General features: G+C 39.9%; 1 protein-coding gene across 1 annotated transcript in view; it reads left to right on the top strand.

Moving 5' to 3' along the window:
• IKBKAP (inhibitor of kappa light polypeptide gene enhancer in B-cells, kinase complex-associated protein) overlaps positions 1-3,160 on the top strand; it is a 111,808-nt gene that overhangs the window by 84,528 nt on the left and 24,120 nt on the right. The window contains exons 33-34 of the mRNA XM_012638524.1: positions 466-577; positions 2,414-2,541. Of these exons, the coding sequence (XP_012493978.1) occupies positions 466-577; positions 2,414-2,541 (240 nt within the window). The remainder of the gene's footprint in view (positions 1-465; positions 578-2,413; positions 2,542-3,160) is intronic.

Genomic DNA, 3,160 nt, shown 5'->3' with positions numbered 1-3,160 from the left:
AATGAGGGCGAGCAGCACCACACATTGTCTGAGCTGCGTAGTGTTCCTCCTGCGATGCGATTACCGTGCTATGGTGAAGTCTGAGGACTTTGTGAAACTTCTTAGGGGCCGTGTATGTCTGTGTTTGTGTTGGGGAAGGGCTTGGGTGCGGGACCAGCCATGAATGAATGGAAAAAGCTCTACCAGACATCCCCCCCACTTCCCCACAAGCAGAGCAGCTGACAACTTTTGTGTTTTACAAAATCCCTGTTTTCCAAAATAAAAAAAGAAAGAAAAAAGTTTGGTAAACTACTGATTTACAGTAATAATAACTGTATTTAGTATTATTCATTTTGAGAGCAACTTCTTAATAATTTTCTTCTATCCTTTGATGTGTCCCAGTTGACTCTATTCTATTCACCTCCCTGAAGGTAAACCCACATTAGCAGGCAATGTTTTCATCTACATCTGGTTTTTATTTTCTAGAAGATGAGGTGCTCCATGGTCAAGAGTCAGACCTCTTCTCTGAAACTAGCAGCATTGTGAGTGGCAGTGAGATGAGTGGCAAATACTCCCATAGTAACTCCAGGATATCAGCGTATGTATCAGATTATTCTGCACATTGATCATGTCCTGGGCATATGGAGACAGTAGAACCAAATAGGTTGGTTTTCTACTAGGATGGTGCAGTGGGATTGGGGAGGATATTCTTCAAGGCTATGTGGAAGTTGTGCAAGGACTTTCTCAGCACATCCACCAGATTAGACTTAGTGTTGACATGTTTTCTTCTGCGACTGCGTGGCCTGTGTGTTTGCCCATTACCCATGAGGCACTTCCACTGGGCACTCAATTTATATAATATCTGGTTTTTACTTGTTGAACAAATGTTAAGTGACCATAATGTGTAGGCTCTGAAAAAAATGAAAAGATTATGAAGAAAAAATATTTTAGACTGCTTCAGTTCAAAATCAGGATTGGAAGAGATCATAAACAGAAGTCATTACACTTTTACTCAGTAAAGTAATTTGTCAGAATTATTTTTCAACACTCATGCTAGATGCAGTGGATGTTACCAGAAACTTACAAGGAGATATGAGTTATAAGAGCTTATAGTCTTGCTTGGAAGACATTAAACAATGCAAGATTATATATTTAAACTGAATTGTGCTTTAGGAATTTAGAGTGGAGGTCTGTGAAATTGTGTGTGGTGATCAAAACTGCAAGAAAGGCAATTAGAACTGGGCTTTTAAGAGTTGGGGTGAAGCCGAGTGTGGTGGCACATACCTATAGTCCCAGCTACATGGAAGGCTGAGGCAGGAGGATCACTTGAGCCTAGGAGTTTGAGACTGTAGTGTGCTATGATCACACCTGTGAGTAGCTATTGTGCTCCAACCTGGGTAACATAGCAAGACCTCATCTCTTGGGGGGGAGAAAAGTTGGAGAGAGAAAGTCCCATACAGAATAAATGGCATGATTAAAGACCTCTGAGGCAGGCAAGAATGGGATTCATACATACTTTATTATAATCAGATTCCAATCTGGTATGTCTGATTTTCTTATTTAAATTTTACTTTGTTGCTTTTCAGTTTCTTAGCTTTTTTAATTTTAAAATTTAAGTTGGTTGTTCTTTCATTTATTGTTCCAGCGTACTGCATTCTCCCCTTATCCATGAGGGGAATATGTTCCAAGACCCCCAGTGAATGCCTGAAACCTCAGCTAGTACTAAACCTGAAATATGTTGTGTTTTCCTGTACTACATACCTTAATGATAAGGTTTAATTTATAAATTAGGTACAGCAGGAGATTAACAACTTATACTATAATGGAACAAGTATAACAATATGCCAGAATTACTACTCTTGCACTTTGGGGCCATTATTAAATAAAGTAAGGGTTCCTTGGACACAAGCAATGTCATACCGCAGCTGTTAGTCTGATCCCCTAAGCACTAATGGATGGGTAGCGTAGACAGCATTAATATGCTAGACAAAGGAAGGATTCATGTTCCTGGCAGGATGGCATGAGATTTCATCTTGTTACTCATAATGGTGCACAATTTAAAGCTTATGAATTGTCCGTTTCTGGAATTTTCCATTTATTTTTTTTTCAGGCCATGATTGACCTTGAGTAACTAAAACTATGGAAAGTGAAACCGCATATAATGGGGGGAATACTGTTTACCAGATGTAACCTCATTTTGCTCTGTATTTTGATCAAAACTTTAAGGCAAAAAATGACTCTTTAGGATTTTCATTATTATTTCCTGCCTATAAGACTTGCCCCTCCCAATTTTCTTTTCTGTTTTGCTTTAACACCTCATCATCCTTTTCCCCCGAAATACAAATACCATCTGTAGACTCTCTGGCACAGGCCTATTCATTTTAGTTTGTTCAGCACAGTGAAAGCCCCTTTCTAAACATCTAATTTCTAATAGGAGATCATCTAAGAATCGCCGCAAAGCCGAGCGGAAAAAGCACAGCCTCAAAGAAGGGAGTCCACTGGAGGATCTAGCCCTTTTGGAGGCACTAAATGAAGTGGTACAGAACACTGAGAAACTGAAAGGTATATTCTCAATACTTATGATGATTTTTTTTTTTTTTATAGGGTCTCACTCTGTCGCCTGGGCTAGAGTGCAGTGGTGTCATCATTCCTCAATACAACCACTAACTCTTGGGCTCTAGTGATCCACCTGTCTCAGCCTCCTAAGAAGCTGGGACTGCAGACGTGCATCATGCCCGACTAATTTTTCTATTTTTTGTAAAGACGAGGTCTCGCTCTTGCTCAGGCAGGCGGTGGTGATTCTTGACCACAAAAAGTAGTAAACAGTCAGCACAGACAGGGAGAATTCAGTAGATAATTAAGATACAAGTTTCCTAATTTGACAGAAGATGAAAACTTTCAGCAGGAAGGGTCATTTCCACGTACATTCCTGAAATAGTCCTTCTCAGCCGGTAACTGAGAAGCCTTCCTCTGTTTGCCATCCACCTAACTGAACTGTGAGAGATTAGCACTCTAGCCAGGATAAAGAATTGTGGGACACTGCTTTCTGCTTGGGCCCCAGTGTGTATATTTTTGTAATAGATGTGTTGAATTACTCCAGCGTTTGGGAAGAAAGAAGAAAATGTGGGAGAATGCAACTGTAGCGTGATATTAGAAATTTTTGCTTGGGAAAAGAAACTAT

This window comes from Propithecus coquereli, unplaced genomic scaffold (genome assembly GCF_000956105.1).
Source record: "Propithecus coquereli isolate 6110/MARCELLA unplaced genomic scaffold, Pcoq_1.0 Scaffold130, whole genome shotgun sequence".
NCBI lineage: Eukaryota > Metazoa > Chordata > Mammalia > Primates > Indriidae > Propithecus > Propithecus coquereli.
Note: the sequence above shows the minus strand (reverse complement) of the source record. Positions and strands in the feature narration are given on the sequence as shown.